Source organism: Eublepharis macularius, chromosome 1, assembly GCF_028583425.1.
Source record: "Eublepharis macularius isolate TG4126 chromosome 1, MPM_Emac_v1.0, whole genome shotgun sequence".
In the NCBI taxonomy this organism is placed as follows: domain Eukaryota; kingdom Metazoa; phylum Chordata; class Lepidosauria; order Squamata; family Eublepharidae; genus Eublepharis; species Eublepharis macularius.
In genome coordinates this window covers 251,728,268-251,744,334 of record NC_072790.1, presented here as the reverse complement: position 1 = coordinate 251,744,334, position 16,067 = coordinate 251,728,268, and the positions used below count along the sequence as shown (strand labels likewise).

General features: G+C 45.9%; 1 protein-coding gene across 2 annotated transcripts in view; it reads left to right on the top strand.

Annotated features, from left to right (window-relative positions):
• The window catches only part of ARNT (aryl hydrocarbon receptor nuclear translocator), a 52,646-nt gene that overhangs the window by 5,498 nt on the left and 31,081 nt on the right, over window positions 1-16,067 (top strand). For both annotated transcript variants that reach the window (XM_054998071.1, XM_054998064.1), the window contains exons 2-4: window positions 10,650-10,758; window positions 10,949-10,993; window positions 12,198-12,242. In XM_054998071.1, coding sequence (XP_054854046.1) covers window positions 10,650-10,758; window positions 10,949-10,993; window positions 12,198-12,242 — 199 coding nt within the window. The remainder of the gene's footprint in view (window positions 1-10,649; window positions 10,759-10,948; window positions 10,994-12,197; window positions 12,243-16,067) is intronic.

The window sequence follows — 16,067 nt, the reverse complement described above, 5'->3', positions numbered from 1 at the left end:
AAGCTATAGCACAACTGAGCTACTCAGGAGGGCCTTTTTACACAGCTAATAGGGCAGTATTATAAAGAAGGGAAAGTGACTGCAGACTATACCTCTGTGAACAGTACATACTGTCTGTCGCTGAATGCATTCTCCCACTATGTAATTAATTTTTTGCATCATTTAACATACCATATTAATATGTACGCTTTGTTTCAGATTTCTGCAATTCTCATCTTATTACATTGCTTATTGGATGTTCCATCTTGTTGATTTTCACTGTGTGATCTCCCTTGAGTCTCAGTGAGAAAAGCAGTCTATAAATAACGTGCATTAAAAAAATAATAAAATAGTATAAAAAAGAATGGAGACTCTATTCGGATCTAAAGTTGGCAGAAATGTTTTAAATAAATAATGGAACAGCCGGGGAGGTCGTAGTGTATTGTGATGTTCAGTGTATGTTTCAGCTTACTTTACTGCACTGTGTTCTATTTTTATAGCCCACTTTCTGCAGTCCCCCCCCCCCCCGATATTGTTGTTCGTTGTGTTTGTCAGTTCTGTAATCCTAGCCCTACTGCCCTGCTTATTGGACGTTCTTGCTGCCTGAATGAACTGTTTTATAAAATTTGTAATTCACCATAAAAACAAACCTTTTCTTTGGGGAGGTTTTCTTTGTAGCCGAAAGCAATCCCCACTAGAAAAAGTAACTGGGGATGAGAGATTGGGGGAAATTATTGGAAAACTTATGAACTGGCAACCGTATGAAGCCATCCGGGAGTGGAAGAAAGGCCAAATATAAAAATAGCAAAAAAATGGAAACAGGGCAGACTCAACTGCCTCTTCCACTCATTGACTGACCCATGCTGTGCATTAAATCTTTCTCCCCCCCCCCCCCACACCTTTCACTGAGATTTGGCTCAACCCAGGGTCGGTCAGTCATGCTGTCATCATGTCCACCTGTATCTTAGGTTTGGCACTGGACATTGTTGGGGCGGCAGGTGTTCGTGAGAACAGATTATGGGCTTGGCATGCAGATTGTTTGCAACAACATCATTTCCTGTAGTTCAGATTTGTCCTTCTGTTGAATTAAGAAAGAGTGAGTACCTGAAAAAGAGACCTTTTTCCGAAATACAACTAGTGCATTTACTCCAGGTTGTTTTCCTGATACTGAATCCAGCCTAGGAACTGAAGTTTGAACTGTTCCCTGGTCAGGGTCCCGCATTTGATCTGTGGGGCTCTATGAAACTCTGCCAGTAAACATTAACATTGGACATGACCAAATGTCCAGCTGGTGTGTTCCTCTCCTTGGGTATGCTTGTCTATTTCTTGTTTTAAAAAGTGTATATCTCACATACCTCCTGAGGAAGCTTCCAACTGTCAATCGAAATGATAAAATAATGAGTAACCCAGTATGCTAAGAGAATGAAACACACCCTCAGGACACCATCAGTAAACCTACAGACCTGGGTCTGTGAGAAGAAAATATTATTTATTATTATATTGGATATGCTCAGGGTGGGTTACAACCAGAACAAACAATACACAATAATTACCATCAAAGCATAATTAAAACACAATTAAAGTCTCAATATGGGGGTCTAATTAGCTTAAAATGCAGCAACTGTAACTAACTGCACAGTACAGGTTGGGAGGTGAACTGCCAGAGTCACCCAGGCAGGAATAGGGAGGCCAAAAAATAAGGGGACCGCCTGCCTCAGCCATAAGCCTGGTGGAACAGCTCTTGTTTTACAGGCCCTGCCAAACCGTCACAGATCTCACAGGGCCTGGATCTCAGCCGGAAGAGCGTTCCACCAGGCCTAGATCTCAGCCGGAAGAGCGTTCCACCAGGCCAGCGCTAGACCTGAGAAGGCTGTGGCTCTGGTTGAAGACAGGCGGATGTCCTTTGAACCAGGGACTATCAAAATAGTCATGGGGCCCAGAGGGAAGGGGAAGAAAAACTGTTACTGCATAAGTCAAATAGGTGGGCTGCTATTGCAGAAACTGCTCTTTTAAATACCCTAATCCCAGACTGCTTTCTGTTCAGCACTAGCTTTCATTTGTGCTTCAGTGATTAAACCTTAGTTTGTACTCGCTGCCCAAGCCAGACTCGCAAACGGTGCTATAATTTGCCAGTTTGTATGAAGTGGAAAGCTATGATTGGGGGTGAAGAAGGAGGCATAGAAATGGAAGGTCTTGCCCTCTGCAGGCAGTCTGAAGCTTAGAGCACTCTTGACAGGTGGCTGGCTAGCCTCTGAAGGCCTCCAAAAAAGGGAGCTCCCACCTCCAGCCCTGATAATCAGTTCCATTGTTAGATTCCTCTTACTGCTAGGAAGTTTCTTCCAGTATTCAAAACAAAAGTTGCCCTCCTGCAGCTGCATACATATAATTTAGGGCACCTGACTGAATCAGGGTTCACTGCTTGGTCATGTAACACCAAACCATGATGTTCATAGAATCGTAGAATCACAGAGTTGGAAGGTGCCATACAGACCATCTAGTCCAACCCCCTGCCCAGTGCAGGATCAGCCTAAAGCATCTCTGACAAGTATTCATCCAGCCTCTTCTTGAAAACTGCCAGTGAGGGAGAGCTCACCACCTCCCTAGGCAGCTGATTCCACTTTTGAACTACTCTGACGGTGAAAAAGTTTTTCCTAATATCCAGCCGGTACCTTTGTGCATGTAGTTTTAGCCCATTGCTTCGCGTCCTACCCTCTGCTGCCAACTGGAACAGCTCTTTGCCCTCCTCCAAATGACAGCCTTTCAAATATTTAAAGAGAGCAATCATGTCCCCCCTCAACCTCCTCTTCTCCAAACTAAATATTCCCAAGGCCCTCAGCCTTTCCTCGTAGGGCTCAGTCTCCAGACCCCTGATCACATGCAAACTGATCCCTTGTGGAGTTTTGAGATTTTAGAAATGCCAACAACTGCCATGGCTGCACTTGAGTTCCGTGCAGAAGGAAAGCAGCAGTTTGCATGGAAAGTAAACACGATCGCTCTAGCAGTGTAAGCACTTGGGGAAACTTGACAACCCTACCTGCTTCTAAAAGCAGCACACAGTTGCCAGCCCTCCTCTTTCATAGCACCATCAAATGGAAGGGCCCTATGGCTCTTGAGAAGCACAACACGTATGAAGGTTAATGTGTGTTATTTCTACTTTAGAAGGATCTTGGACTGAAAGGCCAGGGAAGATGAGCCCCTGCCAGTCAGAAGAGACAGAACAGGTTCATGTGGACCAGTGATGTGACACAGGATAAAGGCAACTTCGCTTCTAAAAAGCAAGTGTGTTAGCAAGTGGTGTTAGCATCATGAGATCGAGCAGCCGTTTAAATTTTTCAAGTACTGTCTGGGATACTTAAAGATTCTAATCTGGGACTGAAGTATCGCAAAAGTGCTCAGAGGCCTGATTGTGCTTGTAGCTTTGGGAGTTAGGCTGCATTCAGATTTTATACCATAGCATAGTGGTGGGGGGGGGTCTGCTTGTAAGTACTCTCTGTTGTTAAGTAGCCAAATGGAGTCCAGCACGCACACGTGCAGACGCACTCTCTTTCTGCTCTTAGTTCTACATTTTCCTGCTGGAACCATTTGTTGATGTAATCTCCTTTTTTCACAGTTGGCTGTGGTTAGAAATTGATTTTCAACTCTGAAAATGTTAGAAGGAACGGAACTGCGGGTGTGTTGCGTCACTCGTGTTCTTTTCTGTTTTTCCTTGCCCCAGACAGGATTTGTACACGAAGATGATCTTATTTTTTTTTTTTAAGGGAAGGGGTGGAGGGAAAGCCCCTGGGAGCCCTTAGGATGGTTTACGGCTCTTTCCTCTGTGTTTTACAGTCTTGTGGTATTAATTAGATCAGGCCTGTTGCAGTAGGGATGGACTTCTGAAAGGCCTGCGGCAGGATTTTAAATTATCTTTGTGGGTATTTTTCCATGAGCGCCTCAGTATAAAACATGTCTTTCCTGTATTATGCTTTTATTACAGCAAAGTTCTTCCATCTGTGCAGGTCAGTTTAGCACAGAGGTTTGGAGCAAATTGCAAAACATGTTCTACTTTTCCAGTTTTGTTCTGTTGGCTGTGTAATTTTTCTGCTGAAGTACCATCTTAATTTTGAGATGCATTAGCCTGGTCGTTGTTATGGCTGATGAAATGCTGGCTAGATTTTGCCATCAAAATTTGTTTCCAGAATTTCTGATAGTGGAGGCACCCACAGACTTGCCAGTCCTCAAAAGAACCCTCCCGCGTATTCTCTGCATGAATTACCACCTTTTCATGATTGGTGAACCCAGAGAACCAACCCAGAGTCAGGCAAGGTTTTTTTTCCTTGTGCATCTCTGAGCTGGAAGCGATTGGCTGATGTGCTTGAACCTGAACCAGAGACTGGGCAGAATTCCTGGTCTCCGTCAGAGGCTGCTTGAAAGTATGCAAGACCAGTAAATCGTGCAGAGACTCAAAAGGCAAGAGTCCAAGATTCACAGAAGTCTTTCGCTAGTTCATGGCTTTTGGAAAAGTTCATGGACTGGAAAAGTGACCGCTAGGGGTGTGCGCTTCGGGTTTCCAATTCGGATAAAATACCCGAATCGGACCCGATTTGTAAAGATTTGAGGCGGCCATTTGAGGGGCAGGAAGGGCCGGAGAAGCCAGCTCCAGCCTTCCCCACCACCCTGCGGGGCTGCGCAGTGGTGGAGGAGGGGTCACAGGCCCCGCAGGAGCCGGCTTCGGCCCTCCCTGCTGCCCTGCGGGGCCACTGCGGCGGCAGAGGAGGCAGCGCGGGCCCCACAGGAGGCAGCTCCGCACTTCATGCCACCTACCTGATCATCAGCCTCCCCTGCCCCTGCCTGCCAGGTTAGGGGGGTGGGGGGGGTGCCCTGGGAGTGGGGCAGGGAGGTTGCTCCCCCTAACTTCAGTATGCTCCAGATCTTTATAGAGCATACTGAAGCGAGCTGAATACCAGAATCCAGTATACCAAATACCAAAATCTGGTGATTCCAGATTTTTTCCCCACTTCGGGTAAACCCGAAGTGGGAAACCCAAATTTTTTGGCGGTGCACACCCCTAGTGACCGCAAAAAGCTTGTTGTGGCTGATTGGGTTGGTGAATGTGACATGCAGCTTCCCTTCCCTGCTTCCAGGTGGCTTCATTCCTCCTTTTCTTCCTCTCTGTCTTCCTCCCCCCCCCCCCCCGCAGGACTCCTCTGGCTCCCAAAACCGCATGACTGGCAGAAATCTTACAGCAAGCACCTTTCCTGTCACTGCCCCTTTATTTGAAAATCAGCCGGTGGTGCAGGTTCGGGGGGTGTGGCGAGGGGATCGGTCCTGCTGATGTGGTAGCAGGATAATATATCTTAATAGCTTTTTAGTGGTCTGCTTCTGTTTTATGAAGTGTTTATGCTGCTTATGTCTAGTGTTATGTTAAGGTATTGCTTTTTATACTGTGGTTTTTAGTTGTAAACTGCCTGGGGCAGGACTCTGAGGAGGCAGCATAGAAATATTCTAAATAAAAATAGCCCTTAATTCTGCATTGACAGAGCCATAGCCTTGCTGCTGTTCCTAGGGGGGGGGGGGACACTGTGTTTATGGGGTTTTGCCCATATGGAAGATAACACCTGGACACATGTAGCTGCCTTATACCAAATCAAGCCATTGGCCCATCAAGATTTGGGCCCAGAAGCACCTTAAGGACCAACTAATAATAATAACATTCAATTGATATACTGCCCTTCAGGACAACTTAATGCCACAGTCAGAGTGGTTTTCAAAGATTGTTATTATTATCTTCACAACAATCGCCCTGTGAGGTGGGTGGGGCTGAGAGAACTGTGACTGACCTAAGGTCACCCTGCTGGCTTCAAGTGGAGGAGTGAGGAATCGAACCCGGTTCTCCAAATTAGAGTCCTGCTGCTCTTAACCACTACACTAAACTGGCTACGTTTGCCAGTCTCCAGTTGCAGGCTGGAGATCTCCAGGATTTACAATTGATCTCCAAATAACAGAGATTAGTTCCTCTAATCTGCTGGCTGCTGGCTGCTTTTGGAGATAGGGTTAGCAGGTTCCCTTACCTTCCCAGCGGGAGGCAGGAACCTGGCACTTGCCTTCTTGGCTGTCTCATGATCGTTCCCATGTGCATGCTTTGCACATGCGTGCCCCTGTGATGATGTCGTTTCCGGGAAGTGACATCATCACGCAGGTGCGGGGGCACATGTGTGCATTGCAGCAGCGTAATTTTGACCTCAACGAGGCCGGGCCCGTTTGGGGCCAAAATCGGCCCACTGCAAAGCACACAACAACTCTCAGGGCAGTGTGATGAAATCACTTCCTGGAGTGACGTTGTTGTGCCACCCTGGGAGAGTGCCCAGGAGGCCCGTTCCCGTGCCTCCTCCCCCCTCGTTTGTCAGGTGAAAGGTGGTGGGAGGCAGAGGGTGAAAGCGGGGGCTCCCCCACTGTGGGAATGGGATCCCTATTTGGAGGGTGGACTCTATAGCACTATACCCGACTAAGATTCCTCCTCAGGCTCTACCTCCAAACCTCCTGGAATTTCCTAATCCAGAGCTGACAACCCTACTACCTCCCCCATTGGTCATTCTTTGTCTTTCTCACCTGGATCAAAGTGTTCTTCCAACTCTGATGCACCAACAGAAGCCAATAAACAGCAAACACCCAGCTGGCTTCAAGCAGAGGAGTGGGGAATCAAACCTTTGTAACGAGCTTTTGCCCGTGTCTGAAACTAAGCTTCCACTTAACCAAAAGAAAGATGTGTTTTTTCTCTTAGAAAGCTTTCAGCAATTAGTTTTCAGACCTGCCAAACAGCTAAGTTCTTTGAACCACCTGTTTATCAATACATTTATTTTATATAGGGTTCACTATTACTTTGCAACTCCTTATCGAACACACAGACACCTGTCTAGAGTTTATTTCACTTTACTGAAAATACACCCTAGTTTTTTAATGAATCAAGCAATTAAAATATAAACGATTATTAATATAAATCCTATAAAAACAGAACACAGAAAGGCAATAAGAAATAAGTTTGCTAACATTTCCTAATAAATTCTAAGTTTAACATAATCAAAGTTTCTATGAAATGCATAGGTAAAAGATAAATTCTCACCTAAATTCTCTCAAGAGATTTCTTCTATCAGAGCTCTGCCATTCTATCTGAATTTGCATTTTTATAAGTCATCATATACAAATATCTAAGAGCTTTTCATGTGATAACACAAACAAACAATAATTGGTCTGATGCTTCATTGAATATTCATAGTTTCTATTGTATAACCTTCCAATTAGTAAAAAATGACGTTATACTCAAACTTGCAAAACAAAACTATAAATCTCTGAGAAATGTCAGAAAGAGTTGAGAGATCACTATTGGTTGAATCTCTGATAGAGGAACATTAATATCGATAGAGTCCACTATTTTAATTAACTCTCAAAAGATTAAAGCACACCTGTTAGAATTACCGAACACTTAGAAAAAACACAGACGGTTCATGCAAAGTTTGAAAGTTCATCTAGAATACAAGTACATGGCCTAGTATTGCTCAGTATTGATTATTGTCATGTGCTTTTATCTATATAGGTGCAACACCTTGCTCTCCAGATTAGAGTCTTACCTCTCTTAATAACTATACCAAACTAGATTTCCAGGGTAGGAGCTTTCAAGAGTCAGAACGGATATCTTCAGATATTTGACGAAGGGAGCTCTGACTCTCGAAAGCTCCTACCCTGGAAATCCAGTTTGTCTTTAAGGTGTTACTGGGCCCGAGACTTGCTCTTCTATTACAGACCTACAGACCAGCATGACTACCCATCTGAAACCATTGGTCCAGCAAGGTCAGTCTTGTCTACTCAGACTGGCAGTGGCTCTCCAGGGTCTCTGGCAGTGGTCTTTCACATCACCTGCTGCCTGGTCCTTCTTACTGGAGATGCCGATATTGATAGGGATTTCCTATATCTCATATTAATACTCTGCTGCTGAGCTACAATCCCTCTCAGGTTTCCCACATTTAATATATTATCTGCTTCTTCTCAGCTTCTTGAAGCCCTCTTGGTTTATTATTTTGAAACCAGGCACAGGCTTTTCTGCTTATCTGAGCCTTTGGTGCTTAAGTCTGTGTGTGAGTCTTCTTTCTCCCCTGCCCCCACCCCCGCTGCAGCTCTCGGTGCTGTTGGTTTTGCACTGCTTTTTTGTCATTACTTGAATCTTCATTGCACAATATAAGCTTCCTTGAGTGCTCCCATTACATCAGAAAAAGGAGTTAATCTGCCCACTTTAGAGGGGGAGAAACTGTCAGGCCAAGTTTGAAGCCTGGGAATGCTCTTTGACCTGTCTGTCCTCAGGTGTGTGTGGTTGCTACAAGTGCTTGGCCCTCTGCATTTTGTTAAAAGACTGTCCTGCTTTCTGGGCTCAGCTGATCCTGCTATCTTGATTCATGCTTCTAAAACCTCTAGGTCAGACTACTGTAATGTGATCTACCTGGGGCTGCCCTTGAAGGTTGTTTGGAAACTGCAGCTAGTACACAGTGCTGCTGTTTGCATGCGAGATACAGCACTGAAGCTATACAAAACTGGAGGTAGGACATCAGCCCTATTGCCAGTTTGTTTCAGCGCTCAAATCAAAGTGTGTGTGTTATGTGCCGTCAAGTCACCTCCGACCTATGGTGGCCCTATGAATGAAAGACCTCCAAAACGTCCTATCATTAGTTCACGGAATTGGGTCTCAATTACAAAACCCTCATACTGGAAGGACTGCCTCTCCCTTGGCATTCAGTCCTTCTGGGCAGTGTTTGTTGCCTGAGATGTGCACTCAGCAGATCCAGACCACTTCGCAAGATCTACTATGGCTCTTCCCTGCTTGGGGATCTTCAGAAAGCCCCCTATCCTGTTGATCTTCCACAGGCGATGCTTCTTTCTGAAGAGCTTTGGGGTATTGAGATAAGTGGTAGGATCTGATGCTGCTGCTTCAGATGCTGCTGTACCTCATTTGTTCCTGACGTCGTAATCCCCTGGCTGTTTTTAATTGCCTTTTGGTGGTGGTGGTGTGTAGGTTCCCAGTTTTTCATTTGTTTGGTCAGTAGAATAAACAATGATGTAGTTATACAGGCACGAAAGTTAAGCTATGAGCCAAGCCAAAGGCCTCCCAGGTGTTGGAGTGGCTGAAAGGTTTAATCAGCGACTAGCTTAGTTAATTCATTAGCAGGAGCCAATTCTGGTTACCGGGGTGTGGGCGGGTAAAGGTTCTGCTGCTTGGAATCCATTTTGGTATGTTACTTTTCTAGGGAAGGATTAGGGGACTGTTGCAAATTGGCCTTTCCTCCTGGCAAAGGGCAGTAGGTGTTATTGGGTAAGCTGTAAGTTAAGTTGCATTTTGAGTAGTTCAGAAAAGGACTTGCATTAACGTTTGGTTAATATGAAAGTACATTTAAATGGGACCTGCTGAAAGGCAGATAGGAAGCCGTCAGGATGGTACAATTAGCCATTTCCAAAGTAGTTTTAAGATATCTGTAAGTTGGATGTTAGGGTGCCTGTAAAGTGATTTATCTAAAGTACAGCGGTTTTTAACTCCATTGGATCATGATCTAAACCTTTGATCCCCAAGATGGTGCCTCTGGGCGTCACAGTGCCGAACAAGGTGTCTCCTGGTGCTTACTTCAGGGCAACTTAACACCCCCTCAGAGTGGTTTACAAAGTGTGTTGTTATTATCCTCATGGCAATCTCCCTGTGAGGTGGGTGGGGCTGAGAGAGCTCTGAAAGAGTTGTGACTGACCCAAGGTGACCCAGCTGGCTTCATGCGAACGAGTGGGGAATCAAACCCGGTTCTCCAGATTAGAGTCCTGCCGCTCTTAACCACTACACCAAACTGGCTCATTTGCTTCTTCCTCACAGCATCTCTCACCCTAAGCAAGGAGCCAGTTTTGGCTTTTGTCTCTCTTGTTGGAGAAAGAAGAATCCAGGGGGCATCTCCTTTGGGGCTGTAGGGAGCACCAGTTTCACTTTTGACTTGCAACCTTCAAACACTTCGTGATTGTCACACACACACCCCTCTCCCAACAGCCTTTTTGTGGTAGTGCCCACTCCCCTTTCTCAAAATTCTGGAAGTGCCCATAAAAAGGTCCCCCCTCCCCAGTCTACACATTTGTTACTAATTGCTTAGAATATTCTTTATAGGTTTTTTTTTTAAAAAAAAAAAATCAGCCTGGGCTGCTACCCAAGTTGGCTTTCTACATGATACATTGAATGCAGTCTAAAAATATATTTTTTTAATCAACCAAATACAGTTCTTTAATAGTTCTAGTGACGAGAGCATCATTGGCCTGCCTAAGCAGCTGGCAGGATCGGAGCTGTGGGTGGAAGCAGCGAGCCGGTTGGCCTCTGCCTCGGCCACCTTTTCCTTCCATCCTTTTAAAAACCACGTGTGCTTTTTCATGCGCTTCCGAGTCTGCCAAACCAATCTGGTTCTTGGCTTCCAAAGTGCTGTGTTCTCTTTGCAGGGACGTGCCAGAGAGTCTGCCGATTCTAGTTCCTGGCATGGCTTTATTTAGCCGGCCCTTGAGTCTGCTGATGCTCTGGTTGCTTGACTGCAGAATGGCAGGCTCACCGGTCGGAGGAACAATTTGAAGCAGATGCCGCACCATAAAGAGGCATCATTCTTTCCTCTGTCTTTTTTGTCTCTGCCCAGAAATGGCGGCGGATGTTCCCTCCTTGGGCACAGGAGTGGCTTCTGGAACATCTGGACCTGGCTCGCAGTCCGGAGGAGGCATCATCCCAAGAGCAAAGAGGCGGCATGAGTAAGATACCCTTTAAAAACTTGGAAGGAGGGTGCCGCAGAAGCGTCATAGGTTTACCAGGCTGTGGCAGGCGGCAGTCGTGCGCCCATGAAATCTCTAGGTTTTAATGTCCTGGATTTTCATGAGGCGCAGGCATTGCTGGGATAACAGTTGTTGCTTTCTCCCTTTCTCCCTCTGTTTGTTTTTCCAGGCTTGATTTTGATGATGATGGTGAAGGAAACAGTAAATTTCTCAGGTAAGGCGGGAGCTTCCTTGTCAAGGAGGTGGGCGGAGTGCAGATGAGAGTTCTGGAACGGAAACAGTTTTTTGTGGATGTGTTGTTCAAAATCCAGCCCTTCTCTCCCCACCTTTGGTGATGTTTCAGGGATTCCCTGAGAAAGAGGTGAAGAAAACTGATTCTTAGTGATCCCGAAATGATTACGATTTCCAGTGTTACCAATACAGGAAATGTTGTCCTCAGTCTAAAGTAGTAGAGAGTGCCGTCAAGTAATAGCCAATTTACAGCAATCCCTGCTGGGTTTTCAAGGCAAGAGACTAGCAAAGGTGCCTGTCTCTGCGTAGAAACCCTGGTCTTCCTTGGACACCTCCCGTTCAGTCACTAAGGCTGAGCCAGCTTAGTTTCCAAGAACGGATGAGATCGGGCTTGCCTGGACTATCCAGGACAGAGCCCTCAGTTTAATTGTAATGTGCAAATTTTGTGATGTCTGCGCAAAACAGAGTTGTGAAGTCAGGAGCCCAACGCGTTATCTCTGTTGGGCCGAGATTGCACAGGGCAAGTATGCGTAGAATGGAGGGAAATGGGCAGCAACAGAGGGCAGAACACAGTGCTTGGGCACCACTGGAAGTCACCACAAAGAAGATTGTGTCAAATGGCAACTCTTGAGGTAAAAACTGTCATTGGATTTGAAGCTTGCTGGATTCAAGGAAACACATCCGCGTACGCGTCCCAAAAGTTTCAGTTTTCTTCCATTATCCCTGCCAGACTAGTGATCCGATGGGTAGTAATCTGTGATCACCACAGAGGAGCATGTCTGTCTGTCTGCGTGGCACAGAGGAACTGTAGCTCTGTTTGCGGCCTCCTTCCTTTTGGCCACTTTGAGAGAGCTGGCATCCTGAGGCTGTCTTCCGCTAATGGCATGGGAGAAGGAGATCCAGCCTCCTGTATGCTGCCCTCAACCCTGTGAAGGAAGGACAGCAGAAAAATAAGAGTGGTGAGAATAAATTGCAGGCACCGAGTGGCAAAATGATTCTACTTCTTTGTCACAGATTCTGGGGAGAATGGGTCTTCTTTATTGCAAGACATTTTGGGTTGCGTTTACTTTGAGTTTGCCATGCTGCTGTGCTTTCATCCTCTCTCTTCTGCAGGCTAATTTTTTCTTGATCAAAGAAAAAGCAGCCAAATTTCGTTTTTTTCTCCCCCCCCCCCACACCTTTCCTAGATGCGATGATGACCAGCTTCCAAACGATAAAGAGAGATTTGCCAGGTAAGAATCTCCATGGTTCCGCTTGTAAAAACTTGAAGGCCCTACACTGTGATGTCACGTATAATGGTGCTTTTTCATGCCCATTCTAATTTTAGCATCCAGTTTGACCCATCTCTCTCTCTCTCCCTCCTCCATCCATAGAAAATCATTTTCACTGCACTTGCAATAGCAAAGCGTTGACTCTGATTCGCGGTCTCTCTGGCTTTTTCTGAAACAAGGTTAATTTCAATAACGCAAGAGCTTTAGAATATATATATATGTATTTTGTAATAGGATTTTCTGTTCCTTTATGAACTTGCCTATGACTTAAGATCACTGTTTGAAGATCAGTTTGGGGTGTTTCCACCTTTGGAGATTAAACAGGTACCTTTTGGGTGGTGGTGCCCAGATACGGAGCTGTAAGCAACTGCCGTGCCAACATCTGTGGCAGAGTACCACATGGCATCACCCTGCTTGTATCTCAGGACCGTAGCGAAAGTATTCACTCAGCAGTGATGTGGAGGTAGCATTTTTGGAAGCATGATAATCTGTCTTGAAGGCTGTGGAGTTTTTTTTTAAAAGGGGTGTATAAATAAAAATCTTTCCTCAGCTCTTATTTTTTAGGTACCAAGATAAAACAGGCTTAAATTCCCAATCATTTTCTGATTGTTTTTGCTGTCTGAAGGTTAGTTTTTCTCCTTTTGCTTTGATATTTTCCACAGTTAAGTTTGTTTTGCATCATTCCCACGTCTGCTGTACATAAGTTGTTTGGAAGGCTTGGTGGCAGAAAGGGTAGGATATGGATGTTTTCAAGTAACATCTTAAAGACGAACGTGGCTTTATTCTTGCGTAACAAACTAGTCCATTAAAGCGCATGTGAGAAAAAAACTGGTTAGTCTTTAAGATGCCATACAACCTATGTTTGCTGTAACAGATTACGGTGGCGACTCTTTTGGAATTATAAATGTGGATTGCTTTTTAGTTGTAAAAACTTTCAAAGTGAGTTTCCAAGAGAATAATCCAATATATTATCTGCTGTGTCCCTCCAGAAGAAAAGTCACTAGAGTTTACACAGGTCAGCTTGCTGCTGTGGAGCTTTTTCCTCAGTGGAATGTACACTCGCATCCTCTTTTCTGTTTCGTTTTCTGTTTCGTTCAAGGCTTTTGTCCTGGGGGAGGGGCTTTGGGAGCTGTGGGCTGGCTGCCTTTGGAATGCTCAGTGCCTCCTCTAAGACAGCCGACGCCGGTTTGAACGGAGGCTATTCCAGTCATTAAATGTCAGAATAAGTGTAAGTCGGATGTACCCGAAGGCTGCTTTTAGGGTTGCTTTAGATGAAGCTTGGGCAGGGATGGAGCTTTCTAGATCACAATTCTGTTCCACCCACCCACCCTCTCCCAATTTCTCTCTAGCTTTTTGCAGCCCTCCTGGGGTGTGTGGTTGTTGAAGAGGGACAGGTAATGGCTGGAGATCGCCTGGAATTACAAGTTATCTCCAGTCTATAGAGATCGATTCCCCTGGAGAAAATGGCTGTTTTGGAAGGTGAACTCTGTGGCATTATGTACTGCTGAGGTCCTTCCCCTCCCCAGGCTCCACCTCCCCCAATCTCCAGGAATTTCCCAACCTGGAGTTGGCAACCCTAGGGGCCAAGACATTGTTCCTCATGGTGCAAAATGACTAGTAAAGGAGCGGTTGCCCATGGCACTTGTTTGTTGCCGCCTATATTAATGGTGCTTCCCAGGTTCTGTTGTTCAGTGGGCTTTGAGAGTATTACGTTTTAAAGAAGATTTCTATCTAATGAGTCCATGTTCCCCATAGAGAGCAGGCAAGATGAAGAGTCTTCCTTGGGAGCTATTAGGATCAAAAAGAACAAGGCAGCTGTGCCCTCTCTGATTCATGCGTAGCAAGTGCTTCAAAATATCACCATCTCGCCTAATAAAACTGCGGGGAACCTCTTTGAGCGTACACGCCATTGATGCAGCTTCTTGCAGTAGTGAGAGCCAGGTGACCATGAATGACTGAGGCAGCCTTCCCCTCCCCAGCGGGAACTGCTTCACGGGCCTTGCTAGAGCCCTCCTCATGTGCCTCTCGGCTGGTCTTGCCCATGGAGGCCTCGGGGGGGGGGGTCAGCTGCTTGTGTCTGAGGGGCATAAAAGGGAGAGGCCTTTGCCGCAGCTTCTGTTGCTGTTGATGCTTTGGCAGAGGGGGTGGGAGCGTTTTTTGCGTGTACATTGGCATGCCTGGCACTTACAAGTAACTATAAGAATAACAGTGTGCTTATATACAGCCCTTCTGGACAGATTGGCTGCACACTCAGAAAGGTGAACAAAGTCACTGTTGTTGTTATCCCCACAATACAGCTGGGGAGCTGGGCTGAGAAGAGTGGCTGATGCAAGGCTGCCTGCTGAACTCATGGCAGGAGTGGGAGTTGAACCAGCAGAGTGCTGACTCCCAGCCTGACTACTTAATCACTATGCTACAGCAGATCCAGAGGAGTCAGCCGTGTTAGTCTGTAGTAGCAAAATAGAAAAGAGTCCAGTAGCACCTCTAAGACTAACCAACTTTACTGTGGCATAAGCTTTCGAGAATCACAGTTCTCTTCATCAGATGTCACAGCAGTTCTCTATAATAACTGTTCTTACATACCTCTCTTATAGACAGATTAGTGCCCACTCTGAGCGGTGAACAAAGTCAGTGTTATTATTAGCCCAACAATACAGCTGGGGAGCTGGGCTGAGAGAAGTGGTTTACCTAAGGCCACCTGCAGAGCTCCAGGCAGTAGTGGGAGTCGAACCAGCAGAGCACTGATTCGAAGCTCAGCCACTTAACCGCTGTGCCACAGCTGTTGGTGGGAGGAGCTGTTCTTTCTGACCCCATTGCTATTTTCGTAGTGCAGCCTGGGTTTAAAAATTACCCGTGGCCCTGTGGTCTCATTTCAGTGTAGTTGGCTGTGTTTGGAATGGGGTAGAGGAGCCAAGTGACAGCAGCGCATGCCCCTCCCGGTCTGGCCTAGAAGCCGCCAGGAAACTGTAGAGAGGTAGCCAGGTGACCATGAATGACTGAGGCAGCCATGTTGAGAGCTGGCACTTTGGACGAACTTCTTCCCTCCCCAGAGGCAAGTTTGCAGGTGGCACGACAGTGTTAGGACAGCCCCTGTTTTGTCCAAGATGTGCTTGCCTGCATGATGCACGCATTCTTCACGTTCTCTCATTACCTTTTTAGGTATATGTTGTTGTTTTTAAAATCACTTCTGAAGTGGCCGTTTGTGGCCACCTTGCTGCCGGTTGCCACAAAGACGTTTCTTGCCAAGGTAGATTCTTGAGGGGGTGTCTGGAGTGGCAGTCTGCAACCCATGGATCAGGGATCTCTAGAACCACCTTTGGTTTGGCTGGATTTTGGAAGCACGGGGGCTGGTGCAGGTGAGCACACCTCCAGTCTCTCTTTGCTCATGCCCAGAGTAGCAGCTGGATTACGAGGCCAGATTACACAGAATTGGAGTGAATTTCTCCATGTCTGAGACCCGTGACTTCTCCCTTGCTAAGATGCGATACGGAGTTCCTCTCCCCAGTCTGGCCTTTCAGTAGTGTGGTAATTTGTAGCTGCGGTTCTTCCTGTGGTAAGGCTGAGGTGCTTTTAAAAAATGTATTTTATATATGTTATTTATAGTCCGCCTTTCTTACTGAGGCTCAAGGTGAATTACCCAATGTCAGCACAATTGGCTTCAAGGACATTTCAATAAACAATATAATAGGGAATATAAAGGTAAAATTTGCAGAGATTTAGAAGTAACAAGAATCCAATACAGAGTTGAAGAAATGCTGAAACAGAACAGAAGGTTCCTCAGGGGTT